The 22,144-nt window shown below is 43.3% G+C and overlaps 1 protein-coding gene across 1 annotated transcript; it reads right to left on the minus strand.

Annotated features, from left to right (window-relative positions):
- Window positions 1-220: 220 nt before the first annotated feature.
- wnk2 (WNK lysine deficient protein kinase 2) lies at window positions 221-20,322 on the minus strand. The gene is made up of 27 exons (XM_029502967.1): window positions 19,648-20,322; window positions 15,796-15,968; window positions 15,038-15,258; window positions 13,552-13,709; window positions 13,145-13,233; window positions 12,736-12,955; window positions 11,945-12,197; window positions 11,285-11,596; window positions 9,671-9,789; window positions 8,125-8,187; window positions 7,219-7,233; window positions 6,888-6,937; window positions 6,638-6,800; window positions 6,429-6,545; window positions 6,180-6,350; window positions 6,016-6,058; window positions 5,743-5,904; window positions 4,727-5,598; window positions 4,106-4,163; window positions 3,945-4,009; window positions 3,229-3,818; window positions 2,891-3,123; window positions 2,578-2,808; window positions 2,319-2,417; window positions 1,495-1,539; window positions 1,085-1,392; window positions 221-490 (listed from the first exon to the last, which is right to left on the minus strand). The coding sequence occupies exons 1-27, from the start codon at window positions 20,320-20,322 to the stop codon at window positions 221-223; spliced, it is 5,775 nt and encodes a 1,924-aa protein (XP_029358827.1).
- Window positions 20,323-22,144: the final 1,822 nt, after the last annotated feature.

Genomic DNA, 22,144 nt, shown 5'->3' on the forward strand with positions numbered 1-22,144 from the left:
ATGTACTACTACCATTACACTGCACTCAAGAATTATGTACTGCAATATGGATGTGAGGTATGTTGATGCAAATGAACCGTAAAGTAAAATAGAGACGAGTATGTACATATGGTCACATACATGCTGGTTAAATATATACAATATATGCACATAAGATTGACTAGAAGTATAATGAGATTCCTTTTTGGTAATAGAGTTGGAAGACACGATGCTACTCAAGTTAGAGAGTCCTGGCTTTTGGGTCAGGCGGCTGATATGATGGAACTGAAGCAGTGCTGGAGGCGTCCTGGGCTGAGGGCACAGCAGGAAAGGCAAAAACTCCTGAAGGGAGAGGGACGGAGGACAAGGCCCTGATCGGAGCAGGGGAGTGTGGCGGATAACTGGAGTGGGGCCCTGTGGAGGGGCTGGTCTTCATTGCTTGCCTAGGGCTGTCAGGCCATGACAGGGACAGACTAAAGGCTTCTGGGCCAGAAGCTGTCCATGACAATATCTGAAGGGATCAGATAGTGGACAGATATTCAGCTTAACAATAAAATGATCTAATACGTAAATATAGGAACTATATTCTATGGAGTACGCTGCCTGTCAACCTATAGAAGTTTCTTTTCTCTCAAGTTTATGGTCCAATACAGCTGATTTGTGCTGCATCAGCTTTCTGCATCAGTCTAGTGTTTCATGTATTTGGGGGTAAATGTTGTAATGTTGTAAACTGACTGATACTGAATGCTATGTACATTTGATTTCCTTGTGGAATTTGGGCATACATTTATGCAAGACATGTAAACAGCACAAATTGCATTAGTGCTGTGTGTGGATTCATGTGCAATCTTACAGTATGTATGTAATATGCATTATGAAATCAATTCCACTTACAAAAACAGTGACAATCATTAAGCAAGAATGCAACCTATGCCATATGGACAGCAAAGTACTGTGTCTGTGAGAAATGGTTATATATATATATATATATATATATATATATATATATATATATATATATATATATATATATATATATATATATATATAAATAAAAAGATAACTTGCTCATAACCAGGAATATACTCACATCTGAAGTACAAGCCAGTTGCCTGTGTGCTCGAGGCACAACCTCATCCCATAGGTGCTGCCCACTGATGCTCACAGAGTTAGTGCGTGGCCTGTGGGTGACGATAAGAACCTCCTGGGCCCAGTCGTCCATCAGCCGTTGCAAGTCTTCCGGCAGATTGTTTTCATTCACACTCATGGCCGTGCCAGTGTATGTAGCTGTCTTGTTGTTGCTGTTATTGGCCTGAGCTTGGGCCAGTCCCATCACTGGCTGATGAGGAGGAGGCGTTGCACCGGTAGGCGGCTGCTGTGGTTGATGAAAAGCCCCTGATCCAGCTGCAGACCCTGAGAGGGCACACGCAGACAGAGCATCATGCCATGTTTATTGACCTTAGTACCTTGAATTGGAATTCTTTGATTTTAGTGAGAAGCTGTAATTGTACTTACTGCTGCCACGATCTTTGCCAAGACACAGTCGCTTCAGTGTTGACCCTGCAAGACAAAAAAATATCTTATACAAGTTATCATTCACATCACCTCGTAATGATGAGCAGTTACAAGACGCAGTGCAAAACTCAATACTGCCACAACAAAGAGCAACAAACTAGAGTCCAACTAAATGGGTGACCAAAGGAACAAGTCTCCTGAGAAAGATCATTTATTAGAAAAAGCATGCAGTGGCCCAGGTGAGAGGCTGAGAGCCATACTGAAGTCCAGTATTGGATTGTTATAGACAGAGATAAGATAAAATACAAGGATGACAGATTAGAAATATGCACGGGGATGCTAATGGGATGCAAGTGCCCACTGCCTTTTTACACAGGATGAATAGAAACATTAATTAGATGATTGAAAAGTGATATTATTATTATTCCTATTACAAAGAATTTTGATTATCCAAACCTCAAAGAAAATATTGGCTATTACATTTGGGGAAATTATTGGTCTCTGTTTGGAGAAAAGACTTTTGATATCACATTAAAAATGAAAAAAGCTCCAATCAATAACAAATTACTCCCTCAAAATTGAACTTTACTCTTTACAGGGTTTACTGAACTTTACAGGGTTGGAACAAACAAAATCTTTCTGTGCAAGCAAGAATACTAGATAAAAGCAGGCCATGGGACAGAGGTGAAGCAAAGAAAACCTAGAGGTGTTGCAGGACGGTACGGCAAAGACAAGAAAAAATATACCAGTGAGATAGAAGAAGAAAAATAGAAGATACAGAAAACAAATACGTGATGCTATGCAAGAAGAGAGGAGATACAAACAGATAGACAAAGACACAGGCCCACTGAGAAATCTAGCTCGTGGCTTGCTACTGGATTTATGGGTCACTCTCTCAGATGGTTGAGGGTAATTAGACCAGCCTGTAGAGGAGTATAATCAAAGAGCAAGGAAGACAACATTATTATTACCCAACCTTATTAAATAAAATAAAAATGTGGAGATGAATTGTTATTAATTCTCTGGTAAAGCTAAATGTTTTACAGTCTAATATTAGAGTAAACGCTGTGTTGCTGGGGTCACCTTGTCCAGGTGGAGCTTTTGTGCCAGTGCCCTCTCTTCGTAATCCAGCATAAATATTATCAGACGACAAAGACCCCTTGAGGGAGCAGGGCTGTTGAGTCTGCACAGGCTCAGAGGTTGAGCTGGGAATGTGGCTCGTGCACGACCGTGCCCTGCCATGAGTGGGGAAAGACCCTTTGGCTGGAGAACCATTTAAACTCAACGTTGGCTCACCTGTACCTGTAGCAGCACCTGAACACACACACACGCATCAGAATCTTGCTATAATCTTATACTTTCTAAAAATATTAAAAGACTCTGAGAAGATACTGACTGGATCTGCTGGAGTCACTTGTTTTGGTTGTGACATTTCTAAACTGTTGAACCAAAGGACTTAAAATTTTGCCTGGCTTCAGCTTGTGTTTGCTGGATTTCTTTCTGCGGCCAGCATGTGGCGCAGCATGTGAGAGACCCAGGCCAGGAGGGGGAGCTTTGCCAAGCCGGCGATAAAGTAGCTCCACTTCTCCTCGCTGATGAGCCTGCAGTTCAGAGATCTCCTTTAGATGTCTGAGGGGATAAAGGAGAAGGCTGGTCTTTTACAAGCCAAATGACAAAATGTTTTCATGTAAAGACACAAAATAAAACTTAGCGTCAGCCACTGCCTTCGCTTACTTCTCCCTGAGCCTTTGTAATTCCCTCTTCATGTCTGAGTCCTCCATCTCTGAGTCATTATCGCTGCTGCCATACGCTGAGCCATGCACGCCTCCATGTCTACTTGGTGAGTCGGAGCTCTGCACACTGCTGCTGCGCCCTGAACGACGAAGAAAGGCAACTGCCCTCTTCATGAGGTCACTTCCTCTGCGCTCTGAGCGTATATGTTGAGATGGGGTGGCAGGAGCCAGCTTTGCTGGGCTACTCTCAGCGCCTGAGTCAGAGGAGAGGAAGCGGGCATGGACTGTGACATCCACAGGGACAGAGGTCGAGGTTAGGGCGCGAGGCAGGGAGCCCCTTTTGGCCATGGATGGAGGGGTGTCAAGGTAGAAATCAGGTGGGGCAGAGTAGCGGCTGCAACGTGTTCTCTGTGTAATGTCGTCCTCAGTGCTAACCACAGAGAAACGGCCAATTGTGGTGGAGGCAACCATAGCTTCAGCCCGAACATAGTCCCCACTGTGTCCTGTGGGGTGTGCTGGTGAGGCAGCGCTGCTCCAGCTCCTTTGCTTCACATCTCGTCTGTTGGCCACTTCAGGAGGAACAGACATGATCTGCCATAACCAAAGAACAGACTGCGTAACCAAAGAGAATCATGATGCCTGTGTAGTGTCGGAACAGAGGAATGAATTCAAAGGACAGACATACGCTCCATTTAAAGGAAAATCTTCTATTTGTACCTTAAATCGACCTCTTGTTCCAGTGTACGAAGCAGAATGAGGAACATGTCTTCTTGACAGAGATGCTGCAAAAGTGCACAACAGTAAATACTGTGCTGCTGCAGTAACAGTAACGTTGAAGTTAATGTAGTGTTACATTGATGAGCACGTGCAGTACATACCGCACACAGCTGAGTCACTGAGTGTGCTCAAACTATCCATCCTCTCTGGAATCTGCGGCTAATGGAGGTGACAGGGTGAGAGATGACTAAAACATAGGGAAATTATTCATTGTCTAGTGATATACTTTTTAAATATCACCTAAAATGGCGAGGATTGGTGACAATCTGATTTCTGTTTAGCAACAGATTATACTATATTGCTAATATGTGTTGCAGAATCTGAACACCAATAAATTCAGCTTTTCATTCATAAATATCATAGCCATATTGCCATTAGACTCTCAATGTAAAAACGTGAATACAATAAAAATTGGTGTTAGAAATATGAAAAAAAAAACAAATTTACTTGATGGAATAGAGACACATTTAAAAACTGACTGATAGTTATTTTGATGAAAATAGTACATCTACAAAACATTTATATCTACATTTCCAACTTAGTATGTTCTGTAATTTTTTTTTTTTTCAAGTTTATTGTTACAAATAATCATTGCAAACATGAAAAGGAAGACCTGTCCATATTTACATTCAAGAAAATGGAATATTTACAATCAAACACATTTGTTATCATATTGTAATATAACGATGTAATTTACATAATGAAGACATAAAAGCACATACCAGCTGCTCTCCTGCCCTGTAACGTCCCTCCCCTATGGGCCCTGGTGTGCTGTTTCCTGACCCTCCTGTGGCGCTGTCTGGACCAGGAGGAGACTGAATGTACTCAGTGCCAGAACCAGGTGTCTCTGCAGCACTGCCTGATGGATACATGGGAGCATATTCCTGGTAGAGCAAGTTCCTTAGTTTCTCATCCAGTGTTTTTATGGTGCTGTCCACAAATCCTCCACGACCAATCCGTCCTTCGCCATCTGCCTCCCCCGGCACTGCTCCCTGCTGGGATGGCGCTGGGCTCTGGGGTAGTGAGGACACTTTGGCCCCCCCCATGCTGGGAAATGGTTGGTGGAGCACCACAGGCTGTTGTGGTCGCTCGCTTCGTGTTGCAGAGGTGTAGGAGACAGACATCTGGTCTTTGGCTGAACCCGGCTCCTGGGGGGGAAGTGGCGTGAGAGGCGATCCAGCCTGTGAACTGCTCACATCCAGAGATAGTGGCATAACCAGAGGGCAGCAGGGCACCTCGTCGGCCAGAGAGACAGGACATGTCATGTCAGGCATCTGCTGTGCGGCATGGACTGGAGAGACTGGGCCCAGAGGGGACCCCTGTGACTCCTCCGCTGGGAAAGATGTGTGTGGGGATGCTGGGGGCAAAGGCTGAGCCCTGGCTGGCTGGGCCTGATGCACACTGGGCTGCATCACGTTGCCTGCAGGTTCCACCGATGATACAGACTGAAGAGTCGGGGGAGCAGACACAGGAGGTGACAGAGTAGCGAAAAGTAGTGGGTCCGTGTTGGACATTACTGGGGGACTACAGAATCCATACACGTCATAGGAGAAGCCTCCGCTGCCACCAGACATTGTTGAGGATGAACCCTCTTCTGCAATTTATAAAAGATTACCACATTAAAAAAACATTTTCAGAAAGTCATCAATAGGTGTTTGATTTATCTGCCACTGGGTGGTGCTGTTGTTATATAAAGCTGACAGCTTGTGTTGTAATTGCTCTGTAGAAACAAAGTCACCTCTGGATACAGAAGGCCGTGCGATGCCACTGTCAGCAGGCTGCGTAGTGGTTGAACTGCCAGAGGACTGTGTCGTCGTGCCCTCAGATGGTGTGTCCTGGCTGGATGTGGGGGTCTCTTCTACAGGGCAGATTATGAACCATCTTTTTCCTGTATGAAGAACTACAATTAAAGATTTCAGATAGTTACCAACCCAATGTGAATAAGTCACATGCAAATATGATTCAGTGAACAAGCTGGTGTTTACATTTTAGAAAGGAAAATGTGTTTTACCATTCTGCTGGTAGACAGGCTGAGGTACTCCAGGCTGCTGGCTCTGTAAAGAGATCGATAGATGTAAGCAACGTGATTATACCACTTAATGTTTAATACTGCATGTTTATTTGTTTATATCCATGTATGTGAATATACCATAGCTGTATCTACCACCACCTTACCTCTCCCACTAGTCCCTCAGACAGTTGGCCTTGTTGAGGACTACAGCTCAAGGCAGAGGCCCTTTCACCTTCTATGTCTTCACTTAGCATGTCCTCAGCTTTATCCACAATGTCCTTTAACTGGTCGATGAAGATCTCCTTCTCCAATAGTAGAATAAAGCCATTTTCCACCTGTAGGCATACAAATTTAAAGATGTTGAATAATATTCCAAACATAACCAAATAAAAAGACAAAAGCTATTAACAAACCATGTAAGTGGCGATTTCCTCTGGAGCATCTCCGTCAAGATCAAATTTAAATGTCACCATTTTGTGATTGTGAGTCTCAAGCTGGCATTCAACCATTTTATCACCAGTGTTGCAAACCTATGGTGGCAGAAGTTAGACTTAAAAAAACAGAAACATTAAGGCTAAGAGAAAATGTAACCTCATCTGTAACAGATCACAACATGACTCACATTGAGCATGCTCAGTTTAGGTTTGCTGGTCTTTTCTTGCCGGGAACGTGTACGAGCAGACTTCCGGTGATGTTTCCTCGGTTTTCCGTCACTCTTCCCCCCACTAACCAAGCTTTCATAGCCATCGCTTGTTTCCTTACCAGATGTCACATCAGAGTTGAGACTATGAAAAAGAAAAGATAGAGATATTTAATCACCTTTTGGTTGGTGACACATCTTCATGGGAAGAGAATTCTGTAAACACACACACCTGTCATAGGCAAAGTTGGGTAAAGATAACGGTTTGTCCTGAAGAGCATCCTGAAAAAAGTAAGATTCAAAACAAAACCTTTGTCAAGACTTTATTTCTTATAGAAAGAAACCATTGAAACTCTGTAGAGCAGTAATACTAATGTGAGCGAGTACTATCAGCTTTTAACCTAATTGCTTATCTCATTCAGCTGCAATCATAGAGGGAGAAAAATTATCTAAATGTAATTAGAAATGCAATGTTGCTAATACAGAGAAGATGTTTGTCAAGCAAATTATTTTATAGATGAGTTTTACACTCAAAAAGATGCAAACTTGGGCATTATCCCTACCTCTACACAGGGCTCCTGTGGAAGGGTACTAGATGTTGTTGTAATTTCGAGGTTTTGCTGTGTCGTGACCAGGCTGGGACACTCAGCCAATGAGACTGTTGTCTGAAGGCCAGTGGGCTGCAGAACTGGAACTAGTACTGAAGCTGTGACAGAAGCTGGAGCAGGAGTGGCGTGTTGAACTGGGGCTGATAAGGTGTCAGCGACCTGGGCCGAGGCTATTCCTGGGAGCGAGTGTTGGGGTTTACCAATGACGGTAGATGTATCTGAGCTTGCAGATGAGACTTTTGGCGGTTCAGGAGTGGGACCTGAAGCAGAGACTGGTGCCTTTGCTGAGGCTGAGGATGAGGCTGGTGCTGCTATTGGAACCTGTATTGGAGTTGAAGATGGAGTTTTAACTGCGGCTGCAGTTTGAGCTGACAATGGGACTTCTTGTTGATTTTGTGTTGGAACCATAGCTTGAGTTTGTGCCGATGATTGAGTTTCGCCTTGAACTGTAGCCAAGACTGAGTTTGAGGCTGGGGCTGGAACTGGAGGTGGAACTGTTTGCCCAACAGTTAAGTCAAGGCCATCTGCAGTAGTTTCTGCATCTACCCCACTTCCCCAGAGAGAACTCTGAAGAGAAGGCAAGGCAGGATGGACTGCAGCCAAAAGCTGAACATCTCCCAAATTTCCCTGTGGAGCAATTGTTGGTACCTAAAAAATAAATAAATATATATATCTATATATATAAAATAAAAAATGCATATTTAGGAAATGATTCATCTGTTCATATGATTATTATTCAACCTTAAACCCCCAAACGCATGTCCTGCATGCACTAAACCAATGATTAAGACAGATTGCCACCTTAGTGTTACAGATTTCCCATGACCAGCCATTACAGTGAGAACTGAGTCAAATATTCACCTGGACAGGCTGCTCAGCCATTTCCTGCTCAGGGTAGGGGGCGGGGTATGGGGTGGTTCGTACCTGGGAGAGAGGTAAGGGATGGGTGGTATGGAAGCTACATTGGTTTGGCTGAGATGTAGTAGGGCCGCCCTGCTGCTGAGACATTGCAAGCGGCATGGCCATGCTAAGAAGTGGGTTTGGGAGTGCCACAGTGGGCACATGCTGAGGTGTGGAAAGAGGAGTCTGAAGGGTGCCTAGAGTAGCTATAGAGGGCAAGGCAGCATGAGGGGTAAGAGGAAGGGAGGGATGGTGGGGTGAAGATGAATAGAAGGTGCTTGACACAGAAGAGCCACTGCTGCTGTAGGCAGATGGCAGAGGAGCTGGGGAGAAGGGGGGGGGCTTGTGGACCCCTGTTTTTACAACAGGATATGGTGAGGAAAACTGGGAAAGAAAGAGGGAAAATGGATATACAATGAACAAATACAACCAGTCGATAGCAATAACATTCACACTGGCCCTTTATGAATTGCCAAAACCTGTAACCCGTATGTACCTTTGGAGAAACTTTCTACCAATTTCTGACTCTATCTTAGTTTTACTTCACGTTTTTCATCTCTACCACAACGCACCTGTGTGCTGATCTGGAGGGGCAGGAGTGGGGGAGGAGCACTGGAGACTGACTGTGGAAAACTGGCAGATATGTCAGGAGGACTCAGATGAGATGCAGGCTGGTCAGCAGGCAAGTGCTAAGGAATAAAATCAAATATGTGTTTTTCACTTTGACTGGACGGTATAACTTATTTTTGGTTTTTAGGAGAAATAGCAACTAATCCTCAAGTAACTTAAAAAAAGTCTTGTTTAAAAGCCAACTTCGGGTAAAGTTTAGAGTTGGTAGACAGCACGATTCGATTATTCTGTGTTTGGCAGTGTATGTACTATAGCCCACAGTAAGTTATAAAAGATGATGGCTCTACCTGGGGAAGGACAGCAGCTGTCTGGAGATGGCACTACAGGGAGAAAAGACAAATGGGAAGGAAACATAAAGCAACCGAAGAGCCACTCGCAATCACATACACATACTCATGCATGCACAGACACACACACTACCTGTCAAAAGTTTGGACACACTTTCCTATTCATTTGGGATTTGTGTGAACCTTTAACCCAACTGACACACAGATGCCCAACAAAGAGTATTTTCAGATGGTTGATGGCCCTAAATTGCATGTTACATGTTAGTTTTAGTTGACTGTAGGAGACTCAACAACTGACCAGAGTTTTAATGTAATATTGAATGAAAAATAAGCAACATAAATGGAGTAGCCAGTAAGCATGCATGTAAAGGAAAAAAAAAAAAAAAAAAAAGCAGATATGATTTAAAACAGCCCACAACCAAAACTAATTTGTATTCTTCTGTATGTATTTATATCCTATACTACCTTGCTCCAACTTTATCAAAGTTGTCTAATTTGTTTAGCTTTTCCCTAAGGAATGTTGATAAATGATAACTAATAAATATTTATAAGATAAGCCAGAGCCTGTCGCAGTTAGATGGATGCTGTACCTGCTCCTGGCTGGGTTGCACAGTGACCTGTGTCTGTAGAGTGGGGGCTGCAGCTGGGAAGCTCTGTGCTGTCTGTCTACTCTGGTGCGCAGTAGGGGCTGGGGTAGCTGGAGCAGAAACTGTCTGTCAAAAACATATAAGAAAGATGGCATCTATTAAACCCCATTTTAATATTATGTCACCGACTATGGAGCAGAGGATCGCGTTGGTGCATTTGCAACAATAAATCCAGCACAAGGTTAAATGGTGCTACGCGTCAAAGCAGTGATGTAGCTGGCAAAGTTTAAGAAAGTAAGCTAAAATGGAAAATGGGAGTTACAGCATTGATTTTCAGCCACTTAACATGCTCTAAACTTTCCAAGCACATTATTTTGTATGCTGCGACACTGATCAGTTATGTTGTGGCTTCTAAAATTGAGGCCGGTCATTAATCCTTAATTAGGGATTAAGCAGCAGAGGGGCTGACTGTAGAACTTTACTATTACTATGGAAAAGCCATTGGAGCAAAGCAGCTGGCAGATTCATGAACAATAGCCGTATTTAACCTAAATGAAGTCTCCCTCTCTAACCTACCAGTGCATCCAGTCTGTCTTTGCTCTTTTGTGGCAATGACAGCAGGTTCCTGTCCAGATGTGGGGTACAGAAAGGTGGGACCTCCACGCTTGGACTTTTTTCTATGTGCTCAAATACGGAGGAGGTAGCACCCCCAAACTCCCAATGGCTGTGCACTGGATGATTAAGTACTCTCTCTGAGAGGACGGGAGAACTGGTCCTGCGACTGACGATGTGATGGAGACAGTGGTTGAGCAAAGTAAGATCGGCCCCTTCATACAAACTCCATGGGAGCCCAATCTGTGAGTTGTAGGGGAGGTGTGAAGCTGAATTAGGATGAGTTGCTTGACTATTTGATGATGGGGTAGTGGGTGATGCCAGAGGAGAATGTAGAGTGACTGAGGGAGCCCTTGATCGATGGGGAGATGGGGGTGAGTCTGGTTTACAGACTGGAGTAAACTGGCTGGCTGTGGAGAATGAGCGCATGTGGGTACGTCCCAGAGATCCTCCTCCCTTTGTCCTGTCTCTCAGGAGAAGAGACATGCAAGCCTTGCAGTGGCGTTGAGGCTGTGGGTTTCGAGGGACACTAGGATGGAGCTCTGAGGGAAGTTGTAAATCTGGTGGAAGGAGAGGTGAAATAAAACGACTTGCTGAGTCATGATCAAAGTGTCGATGGGGGGACGAGAGAGGAGATGATACTGATGGATTGCGGGCAGAGTTAGAGCATAGATAGTCTGTGGTATACATGGAGCTCTCTGTGCTTTTTGTTGAAGCCAGATCCAGAGAGGAACAAAGGCAGGGGCTTGGACTCTTTGTCTTGGTGAGAGGATGTGTCCTACACCATAACATCTCAACCAGAGAGGTGCTTCCACGTCTAAGACACACTGCGTTCTCACTGATGAGCAGGTTGTCATGGCATACAAAGGGGTCACTATAGTGACGCTGATCAGGTATCATTGTAAAAAAGAAAATAAAAATGTTATTTCAGAAAACAAATTTGAAAATAAAGTAGAATTGAATCAAATGTAAGAAATCTGCGTCAAAAACAAGAAGCGCTTTAACTCACTGTTTGAGCCTGATATGTCCCCTGGTGCAGTTGTGCTGCAGTTGGTTGATAAGCCCCTGGATGCAGTTGACCTGCAGTATGTGGATATGCCCCCTGGTGTAACTGCGTGGATGTCTGTGTGTAGTTTTCATGTGAGGGCTGTGCTGTGGGTTGCTGGTAGGGCCCCTGGAGCAGCTGTGGGTTCGCCTGCGCGGGAGGGCTGTAGATCATCTGAGCTGTAGAAATGGGCTCTGGAAGAGACTGGTAGGTCCCATTTTGCTGATTGCTTAGATCCTCTAGTTGCATGGTAGAGCTCACTCCACTATCGGCTGTTATAACAGAAGTAAAAAATACTTTAGGATTCACTAATGTTTTCAATGCCCTCTGTAAAAAGGACAGACACAAAAGAAGGACAGGGGTAGAAGCCAGTGGAGTAGCATCTCATTAAAATTCAAAAGCTTTTTGATGATGTGTTGCTGCTGACTAATGGCTGTTAGTCAGAGACTGTGTTTCTCTCTTACATTCATGTATACCAAATTAGCCATTCTACATCAAAATCAGTACCAGTGCCTGTTAAATGCTTTTTACGTGAGTTAGACCAGACGTTAGATTTATTACCAGTCACACATGATGCAGGAAGATGACACATTCATGTGTGCATTTGCTCAGGTTCTCACATGTGGCAGATGAGGTGCTTGGCACAGTGCAAATCAGGGTCTGCTGCTCCACCTCTTGGTCTTCGGAATCTGTTGTAGCTAATGTGGCTCCTGTCGGCACACCAGTAGTAGGCACCTGCAGCAGGTTCTGCTGGGCCTCACCATTTCCTGGCGAGACGGTCCGCTCCCTCCTCCATTTGATGAGAGCCACACGGTCTCGAATAGATTTCCCAACTATCTTCACATCGCAGTCCAGGAAAAAACCAGATTCAACCTACAGGAAAAAAGTGAAATACCATGCTGATCAGAGCAGCTATTAACTATATAACAATCCTTATTCAGTTTATTTAATAAGAAATCTATATGAACAAAGCAAAAATGCCTTTCCATGCTTTTCCATAAAGGCTTTGATGGAAAAGCAAAGATCAGCTCTACTTTCAATCAATATAGTACATGCCTGGTACGTGGTTTATCAAAGCAGACACATCATTACAGACCACTGACTAACTTCAACTTATATTATACCCAATTAAAAGATTATGCCTCAATAATAAGACAACTGCGTGTGCATATTAGGTGTGCATGCAGGATTCTGGATGCGAAGAATGAGTGCATGTGTTCTTCCCAGAGATCCTCCTCCCTTATCTCTCAGTAGGTAAGACACGTGAGCTAAATATTTTCCATATCGGCAATTTCAAACCTCCTATTCGGAAAACTATATATTAATAATCATAAATTTAACCCCCTAATTGACAAAATTATTTTCATTCACAGATTACAATTATTAATTTTATAACTGTCCATGTGTTTACCATTTCTTGAGCAACAACCTCGGGAATCTCATTCACCAAGTCAAAGGTAAATTCAATGGCACCAGTGTCCTTGTATTTTCCTTTCAATTTCTTAGGGTCCTCAACCCACAGCTTTAAAGCTATAGAGAATTTCTTTCCATCATCTTCTTCATTTAGCTCCACCCTCACTCCTGTATCCTCTGCAAAGAAGGCATGATTCAGGAGGTCCTTGATGGAGTACCTGCAGCGGGCACACAAACTACAGCTATTGAACTGGACTAAATCCCAGAAACAGGGCAACTGCACAAAAGACAAATGTCACTGTCAGAGTTAGAATCATGGATTTATGTCATATTGCAGTAACGGAAAAAAAAAGACACAATGTTGCAAGAATTAAAGTGAAAGATCAACCCCCTCTAAGCCTGCTTACCTTTCTTCCCATCTGTGACATATGCACTCCCCAATTATTTCCTTAATTTCAGGGTCGCTGACTTTACTGTAGCTAGCAGGTTTCACTCCCTGCAAAACAGATCAGCATTGATGTGGCTCAGTTTACCAACTGACACCTTCAAAACAGCAGCATTGAACACATGATAGCATGACAGTCTGCGTCACAAACATTACATGTTCTTAGCTGAAGAATTAGCTGATGCAAGATAAATATTCCTTAGGCTATTACTGAGTCATTCAATAATTTGGTGGCTAATATTTCAGCAATGGAAACTCCTTCCCACTTCTCATAGGCAGGGATGGACTGATATAGAAAATAATTTGTCTCTGACTTAAAATGGTTGAAGTAGGAATGGAAGTGTTTAAAAGCTTTGAATGTGAACTCACACTGGTGACTTTGCGGTAGATCTGTGCAGCATTTTGACACTCAGAGTAGGGGTATTCTGAGGTGGCCATCTCCAACATACACATCCCAAAAGCGTAGACATCAACAGCCTCATCATAATGCTCCTCATACATCTCCGGGGCCATGAACTCTGGCGTGCCTGGGAAATTCATTCAAAAGATGAGTCATGAATTATGAAATGACAACATGGTTATCACTCTTTCATCCTATTTAATTGGGATCAATAGCAGCATCAAGGACTGAAACCGAACACGTTAGAAAACAAAAATCATGATCCAATAGTTTTCTAATTGCCCAAAAAGACGGGGAAGAGAATTATCTGGAAGCTGAAAATGTGGATATTGGTTTATTGCAACTTGAACATGATAAGAGACTAATCTTACAAAAAACACCTTTTAGCATTAGCATCAAGCTACCTGAGAAGACAACAGCATACAAATATGTGCTGCTGACTGCATGGTGTATTCTCTAGTTTCCTGGTTGACTGGCTGTGTCTTGGGAACTCCCAAACATGACATAAGTGCAGGGGGGGTTAGGAGATGAAGCGTCACTAAACCTGAAAATGTATCTGTGTGAGAGATCAGGATGGGATGTGTGATTGTGCAAATGTTTTCTACAGTCCCCTGTAAGCACAAAGGCTGGAAGTACAGAAAGTTCTCTGAGGGCCTATTGTTAGAAAAAAGTGAAAGTTGTGACATCATTAGATGAGAATCATGGACAGAAGTAGGGTGAGGTAAGGAGAGGATAAGTTGAGGGAAAACCCAGAGAGGACATTTGGTGGTGGGACTTTTCCCTGGGGGCAGTGTGGGGATAGACACCATAAAACGGAAAGCCTTTGTGAGCTCAGTCTGTGTTCATGAACCATTCATGCTTTGCTGTATTATATGTTATAATTCAAATGTAGAGAATCCAAGATTCAGTGGAATGTCTGAAGAATTATCTGCGACACCTGTCCGAAAGTATTTATTTTCTATGGAACAAACGTTACAGGATTAGGATCTATTTATTCTTTCGGTAAACTTAATAACATGTGCACCTCTAAGGAACTTCCAAGAATCTGTCACGTCATTGGTTCAATTTTCAACATTTTATCTCATCTCATCTCATCTCCATTATCTTGAGGCAGCGGCAGGCAGCTCTTTTCAATGACAAATCTGTAAAAACCCACCATGGACTACACGGCAAGCACCAATCAGTAGACAGAGTAGTCAGGGCAGCCTCGTTATGAGCTACCTGGTGAGTTTAGCAGTCAGATAGTTTGGTCAGGAGTTGAACCAAAGGTCAAAGGAGAGCACGAGTTTCACTCATCAGGTTACAGAATCACAACTCTAAATGAAAACCCCTACTGCTCGACATCTGCTGTGTGTGTAAAGTGAGATTATTGTGCTAAATTTTTCTTTCTGCCAGAACAAATGGCCCTAAATGTAATTGCAGGTTTGCAATAAATATCACTTTGTAATGACTAACCAATAACACTTTTAGCAAAGGAGGCTCTCTTCAGTGTTGCCAGGCCCAGGTCTCCTATTTTCACGGAGCCTGTTGGACCAGTGATGAAGATGTTGTCGCACTTGAGGTCTCTGTGGATGATCGGAGGAGTCCTTGTGTGGAGGAAGTGAAGGCCTTTGAGAATCTGTCTGCACCAGCTCCTAAGAACTTTCGGTTTCATCACCTTAAAGCGCTTCAGATACCTGTGGAAAAACAAATACACATTTACCTCAACTGAGATTTTCCAGTGTGTTTTCAAGTGTTTTCTGAATGGTACTGGCAAACGGACATATCGCTGTTTGTCCCCAATTTCACACTGTGTTGATAAAATGTTTTCAATTGGCTGTTTCACCAAGTAGTTAGCTAGGCTAATAGTTATTGGTTTAATTAAGCATCAGCTGCAGACACACATTTAATAAGTATATCTGATAACAATTCAATTCTCAAACCAATGTCCTCATTTGGGCTGCCATAAGAAATTTTCTAAAACCACACAACTATTCATTTTATTTTTTTCATGAGGTATATCCTGAAGTGCCCGTTTATCATCAACTGTGATAGCATCATCCAGTTGCTAATAGTCATTATGGGAGGGAACCGCAATGAGTTACCAATGTTTATGTCCTATGAAGAATGGTTTACATTCAAGTTAAGTCCGAAAGAACTTAGGCTGAGGTGGGAAACATACCAAAATATGTCAAACAAAAACACAGCTAAAGGAAAGGGTAAGCGGTCCTTACGTTTTTAGTGTCCCTGAGGTCATTAGTTCGGTCACCAGAACAATACACTTCTTCCCTTTCACAGGTGACTCCCAGAAGTCATAAAATCGTACAATGTTGGGATGCTGGAGAGCCTTTAACATCTCTGCTTCCTCTTTGAACCTCTGTCTCTCTGCTTTAGACAGTTTCCGTTCCTAGGGAAAAAGAGGAAAAAAATGTTTTGAATGAGAAATCATACTTTTCACATTTACCTAGTCATTGTTTTTGGTATTCTGGGGCCTTATCTGAGAACAAGCTCCAAGAGTAGTCAATTTGTCTAAATTGAATACGTTTGAGGGACTGTGGAGGAGGACAGAGGAGGCTGAAGCTTTATTATTTTTCATATGAGGAGATAAATGGATAGATAGAAGTCCTTTTTAACTTCTTTGAAAAAGCACAGTGTTGCTTGAGGAGTGGGGATTTTTCAGAATTGCCCGTGGCTCACATTTAAAATGAACACAATCTTGGTATTTTCAGTAGGTAGACATGGAGGTCTAAACTATTTCCTTGTTTTTCACCGCTGTGCATATGACACGTATAGCTCTAAAACACCTCAGAACTATGGGGAGAATCGGGAGTAGATTTTCAGGCGAAGATTTAATGGAAGATAAACATGAGATTTTTAATCTATCAAATGTGCTGCTGGGGGAAAAAAAGACAATTGAGAGTTTATAATGGTGAGGTGCAAATAAAAAAAGCAATTTTGACATTATTTGTGTTTCACAGTTATTTAAAGTTTAACTCTTATATCTTTGTGTTTACGATCTTGAGCGGATCTATGTATGCTGGATCAATATTTTGGCCCGTCTTCCCTGAACTGTTTAATAAATAGTAAAACAGCTGACAGCAAACATCCTCTACATTTATTTCTCTACAATCAGCACGGCAGATCCAACTCGCTGGCTTTTTCCATGACAAATTCTACTTGGCCTCCAGATCTTCTTTCCTACTATATTTCACAGAAACATGTTTTAATGGGAACAATCAGGGTGCATTTAAATTTCTAGGAAGCAGAATGACCTACTGTACATCTCTCAGCATTGATTATTGACCGATGCTGGGGAATTAGATTTCATTCCCAGCCCATAGAGGCCTAAGATGTGTGCAACCTAATGCATCTCAGATTATGTGAAGTATTGTGAAAGATACACCTCCGGCTTTATCTACCATTACCAAGCTGTTTTTTAGTCAAAGTCAAATTTACTTGACTTTGTGTCATCTCTTTCTCCATCTCGTGTTATTTACCAACAGATAATTGACGATGCAATGCAGAGATGAGCTCTAGGCAGGGTGTGGCATTTATGACACACAATCCAATTTAATCCATTTTACACAGTAAAGATGGGTTAAAAAAATTTATATATATACTGGCAGCATTGATATTTGTGCCTAATTGAGTGTGCATGACACTGCATTTAATATAGAATATGGACCTCTTGCACTGCTGTGTATCCAGTACTATTCTTCTTACATGCTGTCCTAAAATGAGCCCATCCTTTCCCTCTCCCCCTGTCTTGGTGCAGAGGGCTGCATCAGCAGGATTCTCTCTCCCGACACATCTGTGTGGTAATGCCACAGGGGTATAAACCCTTGTTTCGTATTCATTACAAAGCCATCAAACGAGACAAATAACAGATCTCAAAGTGGAAAAGTGTTTTTGGCATTTTACAAATGATGCTGCATAATTTGTTCATTGAGGGTAAACAACTCGCCTAGTAGATGTTTGATCATCCTTTAGTTAGTGAAGAAGTAACAAGATGAGTTGTCTGGCCTTCTCAACACCAGGAAGCAGCTCCTCTTCAAATAGGACTTAAAAATCTTTTTCTGAGCATTTAGTTTTCTGCTGTCTCACTCTGAGTTTTGTCCCTAAACACCCACAAAAAAAAAAAAAAAAAAAAAACATCCCACACACACACACACAAGCACTGAGCATTTGAGTTACAGCAGCTTTTTGTGCGAGCCACACCAGCTCAGGGGCTCTGAAGGGCAAGGCCTCGCCTCCGGGGAATGAAAGGTTGAATCATCACTAGATCTCCTCTAAGAACATGCTCAGACGCCACACAAATACATATATACACACATGCTCTGCAGGTACACTTGTGCCAGGTATTATGAATGATATTAGATTTTTCTAATTTATACACAAAAATGTTAAATGTATGTTAATAATGTACAAGTATTTCATATCAGATGGGTTAAAATAAATACTGAAAAACACTGACGCACCTTTAATTCCTCATGAAGACACCAATTAAAACTGGATTTTAATCTTAAATGTCCAATATGAGTAATATAGTGAACTCAAATCTTACTGAAGTAGAGAAATAATGGTTTTAACTTGTCAACTCAAACTATTTTTATATTATTTTTTAAGTGGTGAAGCGATTATCTCCCGTCTCATGAAAATTTAAGGCAAATTAAAGATCTGTATTGGGGCACTGACTCAGCCTGAGGCATTTAATTGCCTCATCCAGCACGTACAAAACACCTAAATCCCAATACAAGAGAACAAGCCTATGCATTGACAAAAACATTACAATTTTTCTTATTGTTTGCTCAATTATTTGCTTAGAAATAAAAATTTTACATACTGCTGCCAAAGCTGTTTTAGGACTTAAGAGTGTTTATATGTGCATTTTTATAATTTCAATAGAAAGAAGAAGTGTTATTAATTCTTAAGACAAAGATATATTAATGGTCTATTAAAACACAGGCTGACGCAACAATGAGACAAGCTCCTCCTATATCTGGAACTTTAAAGAGGGCTGAGACACTGACTTTGTTGAAATCTAAGAGGTGCATGTATCCACAGTGGTGCTGTTTTCACAGATAAACGAGGGTAGTCAATCTCACAGTACAGTCACACTTCATTCGGTGTTCAAACATAATCTACTGGCACCAAATTGCCCTGCATTGACTGCAAATTTAGCACGTTTAAACTCCGTAAGGGCAACCTTTGTCTACAGGTCTATCCCCGTGGTTAATCTGTATATCACATCTAAACTGATCATTAGATTACAACATACACAGATTAGTGATAAAGCAAGCTGTCTCTGCTGTGAGGCTGTGTGTCTGCTGATATCAACCCCTGCTAAAATATTTTGTAGTCATCTTCATATGTTGACATTATGTGTAAGGACTGAAAACTGTTGAGGAGCAGAAGACATGCAATATATAACGAGTCGAGAGAGTATTCACACTTTCCCCGTCTGGTAACAACGCAGTTCTACCACTGAATCATTGTTTTTCTGCAGGTCCAAATTCACAAGACAAAAAGCTACATGGTGATATACGTTACATTTAGGGTCACATTTATGAGAATGAAACCTGGTGTGAGCAAAATGTGAGCCTATGAGCAATACACAGCTTCTTTCTCATCAGTCAGCACTGTAAAAATAAAGTGAACGATATGCTTCTCTTTGGTTCCCAGGAGGACCAATATTTCAAAAATGGCTCATACACAAAAAGATGATGGAAAACAGAACGGGGTAAAACCAAATGTCACCTGGGTGCTGTATAGCACAGGTCGTCAGCACACAACTGAACTGCTCTTTTGATAAGACTTCAAACTCATAACAGAAGAGTGAGGCCTGGCTGAACATGAGAGCAGAGAGCAAAAGGCAACAAATACAGAAAATAGCCTGAAACTAATCCAGACCTGGGAGTGTGTGGGATCAATATCATTGTTTTCACTGTGTTTCAACTTTGAATAAACTCAGTGAAGTTGAAATAAAGCAGTCCTGGTTGGGCTGCTGACACTCATCGCCCTTATTGTTGCTCACCAGCCTGACCTTCCTGTGAAAACTGCATGTCCCTGGCTGGTTGGTAGCTCACCTGGAGTTCACACCACGCCACTTCCACCCAGGTGTCGGTGTCCAGACCTTTATAGACCGTCTTGAACGACCCTCTTCCCAGCTCAATATCAAACTTGAGGAAGCGTCCTCCAGGTGAGGTGGACACAGCCTTCATCCCGGGCTCCTCTTCATTCTCGTCACTTCCTGCTTTACCTGTGACGTCCGAGGGCACGACCTCAGCCTCGGGTTTGTCTTCGCCCCGGTCCCCCTTCTCCTCACCCGGACCCGCACTGTCAGTGACGCTCTCCTTCAGTTCCGCCTGGCTCTCCTTCCTGGAGGTCTCCTGGAGACCCAGGCGGGTTCCGTGGAGAACCCTGGTCCGACTCCGATCGACGATGGTCCGCAGGTCAATGTTGAGCACCGGGCTGCTGTTGACACACTCCGCCGTGTCCATCGGCTGCTCCTCGGAGTCGGACACCCACAGACTCCGCCGGATGAACCTCTGGCGGACCAGCCCCCGGTAGTCCGCGGACAGGTACGCGCTGGGGTCGCTGGCTCCCCGCAGGGTTGCGTTTTGTATGTTGACATGGTGGTCCGTCCCGTTCTCATAAATAGGCCTACGGGCATTTGCATTAATGTCCGAGTCTAAATTGGGTGCTGATGAATATGTCGACCCCAGTGGCGGATCTTTGCTTGAATCGTCTGCCGAATCCATCCCTGGGAGACTGTCAGGCTCATCCTACCGGAGACATTGTGCTGGGAGGATGATGAGCATGCTCCTCTGCCGGCGGTGGCAGAGTTTGCAGCTTACCTGCAACAGCGGCGTGCAGTGACGCAGTTCAGGGCTCAGGGTGTCGATGGCTCTATGCCTTCAGTCTGCCTTCAGTCTGCCTTCAGTCTGCTCAGCATGCCGACTGAAAATGTCCGGCTCGTAGGGTGCCACCTCACGCCCTGGGTGCACCTTGGTGCAATACAGCAGAGCTATTCAAGTTAAGCCTGATGTCATTGCCAGTTTAACCTATGAGCTGACGAAAACACTTTGCTCCACACTGCATAAGTCCCCTCTCCAATGGAAAAAAGAAAAGAACAGATGCTATCCGCAGACAGATCAGTGGCCTACAGTGGACAGGCCAGGATGTTTCGGCTCTGCCACACATTAATCCCTCCAAAGACACACCACGGGACGGCCAACTGCGCAGCTGTCACCGCCTGGAAACGCTCATCGACAAATGAATGTCAGGTGTTTCGGGTAAAAGCCTGAATCAGCTGCCAAAAGTGTGACCTCAGCATCTTTGCATTGTTTCCTTAACTATCCCCGCACATTGCCTTTTTTTTTTCTTATCCTCTCTGTCCACAGTGTTGTCCTGGACCGGAGGATGGACACCGGCGCTTATCAGATTATGTCTCACTGCGGCACAGTTTCCCTCAGGTCGGAGCAGGCGGCTGTCAGCGCGTCTCCCGTCCAGCTGCTCCGGCTGATGTCTGAGTGGAGTTCATCTCGTTTCTCATGGTTAAGGGAAAAAGAGATGTTTCACGGCGGAACCCACGCCCCTAGCAACAACACGTATCCAATAACCCGGCGCGCTTTCCGGCGGCACCCGCAGACTCCGCTGACTCAGGCCGTGGGGAGCGCACAGCCGGCCGCCCTCCAATGGGAGGAAGGCTGCCAAAGCCTTCCGACCAAACGGGACGCTGACAGGATGTGTGGGCCTCACCGGGCATCTTAAAGCTTCAGCCGTCCACATGGCCCTGAGAGGCTCGTTTCCTCGAGAAATCTCCTTTAAAACACGCACATACCAACTGAATCATAGTAATCTGGGGGTTAACCCTTTAAGCCCACCAGATATTATCTTTACGATTTGACACGCTGCGGTGCCATTTTTGGGGAACATTTTATTTTGCTATACATCAATGCACGTGTATCTCAGAAATTAAGCAATGAACACACTCAAAATAAATTGTCTTTGGATTGAAAGGATTTTGTGCAATTTATTTCCGTTTAACAAAACCGACGGGAGCGCCCATGTGTATTTTGTATACTTTGTCTATTGCCTATTTTGGTATGCGTGTGCACTTTAAAATAATCTTAAACACTGGGTTAGGGTTAGAGTTAGGGGCTGTACTAAAGTCACAACCAAAGCTTTATCCTAAGCCACTTCCTGCTAAACCAGTGTTTATATAAAAGGGAAAATATGTAGGCTATACGTGAAGAAAGGTGATTGTTAAATGCAGTCTAAGTCTAGGCTACAAGTTGAAGGAGCTGTGCAATCGCATCAGTTACAAAAGATCTTCCTGTAAAATGCATGTAAATTAAGCAAAGTTGGTGTTCTCAGATTCCTGGCTAACACAAAGGTCGTGCACAGGAGTGAAGTATAGCATATTGTCATCTGGACCAGGCTCACTTATGAGAATCATAAACTCTGAAACAGGAAAATATCACAGTTATTACATAATACTTTAAAAGAACACTTGTATTCTGCAAGGACAAATAAATGTTTCAAATTTTACGGAGGCCACTTTGAGGAAGAAAAGCTCAT

Source organism: Echeneis naucrates, chromosome 5 (genome assembly GCF_900963305.1).
Source record: "Echeneis naucrates chromosome 5, fEcheNa1.1, whole genome shotgun sequence".
In the NCBI taxonomy this organism is placed as follows: Eukaryota; Metazoa; Chordata; class Actinopteri; order Carangiformes; family Echeneidae; genus Echeneis; species Echeneis naucrates.